Source organism: Geospiza fortis, unplaced genomic scaffold, assembly GCF_000277835.1.
Source record: "Geospiza fortis unplaced genomic scaffold, GeoFor_1.0 scaffold33, whole genome shotgun sequence".
In the NCBI taxonomy this organism is placed as follows: Eukaryota; Metazoa; Chordata; class Aves; order Passeriformes; family Thraupidae; genus Geospiza; species Geospiza fortis.
Genome location: NW_005054766.1, coordinates 54,865 through 55,970, shown reverse-complemented (window position 1 = coordinate 55,970; position 1,106 = coordinate 54,865). Strand labels below are relative to the sequence as shown.

Below are 1,106 nucleotides of genomic sequence, written 5' to 3'. Positions count from 1 at the left end.
CGGTGGAGCTGCTGCAGCAGCGGCGGGAGCAGCTGGAGCAGCACCTGCGGCAGGTGAGGGGACACAATGGGGACACAGCGGGGACACGCCACGCCTCGTGGGGTCAGATCTGAGGAGGTGCCACCTGCCACAGGGACACACCTGGCGGGTGTCACCCCCTACAGGGATGTGCCAATCCCATGGGGACACAGCTGGGGACTGTCCCCTGCTGTAGGGAGGTGGCTGGGCACACACCACCTGTCCTGGGACATACTGGGGGGAATGTGTCACCCACTGTGGGGACACAAAGGGACACACCACAACATCCCCTGTGTCCCTACAGGTGACTGTCCCTAACAGCATATCCCTGTGTCCCCAGAGCTGGCTGTTCCTCTGTCCCCTTCAATGTCCCCCTGTGTCCCTGCAGGGGTGGCTGTCCCTGTGCTGTGTCCCCAATGCCCCTGCAGAGGTGGCTGTCCCTGTGCCGTGTCCCCAATGTCCCCAATGTCCCCACAGGGGTGGCTGTCCCTGGCTCAGGCCCGTTACTCCCTGGGCTGTCACCGCGTCTCGTCCCTGCAGTACGGGGCCACCATGGTGCCCCGGGTCCGTGTGTGCCACAGGTGGGGGACAGGGACACTGGGGGGGACACTGGGACACTGGGGACACTCAGGGAGGGGTGGCAGGGACACAGGGAGGGACACTGGGGATACTCAGTGGGGTTACAGGGAGACAGAGAAGGACACTGGGACATTGGGGACACACTAAGGGGGGTGGCAGGGACACAGGGAGGGACATTGAGAGATTGGGGACACTCAGTGGGGTTACAGGGACACAGGGAGGGACATTGGGACATTGGGGACGCTCAGTGAAGGGTGGCAGGGATACCGGGAGGGACGTGAGGACATTGGGGACACACTGGGGGGAACACAAATGGATGTCCCCAGTTTGGGGAGGTGACACTGATGTCCCCAGTGTGGGGGTGACTGGGGGGGTGCTGGGATGTCCCTGTGGTGGCCAGGTGTCACCAGGGCACGGTGGTGACGCTGTCCCCTCTGTGTCACCCCCAGGCAGGACCCAGAGGGACGCCCCCACTTTGAGGAGGTGCCTGGAACGGGGGGGGACCCCGA

At 64.4% G+C, this 1,106-nt stretch overlaps 1 protein-coding gene across 1 annotated transcript in view; it reads left to right on the top strand.

The window, feature by feature from the left end:
* Positions 1-2: 2 nt before the first annotated feature.
* The window catches only part of CCDC115 (coiled-coil domain containing 115), a gene marked incomplete at its 5' end in the record, with an annotated part of 2,299 nt that continues 1,195 nt past the window's right edge, over positions 3-1,106 (top strand). Inside the window, 3 exons of the mRNA XM_031065414.1 lie at positions 3-53; positions 496-599; positions 1,047-1,098. Coding sequence (XP_030921274.1) covers positions 3-53; positions 496-599; positions 1,047-1,098 — 207 coding nt within the window. The remainder of the gene's footprint in view (positions 54-495; positions 600-1,046; positions 1,099-1,106) is intronic.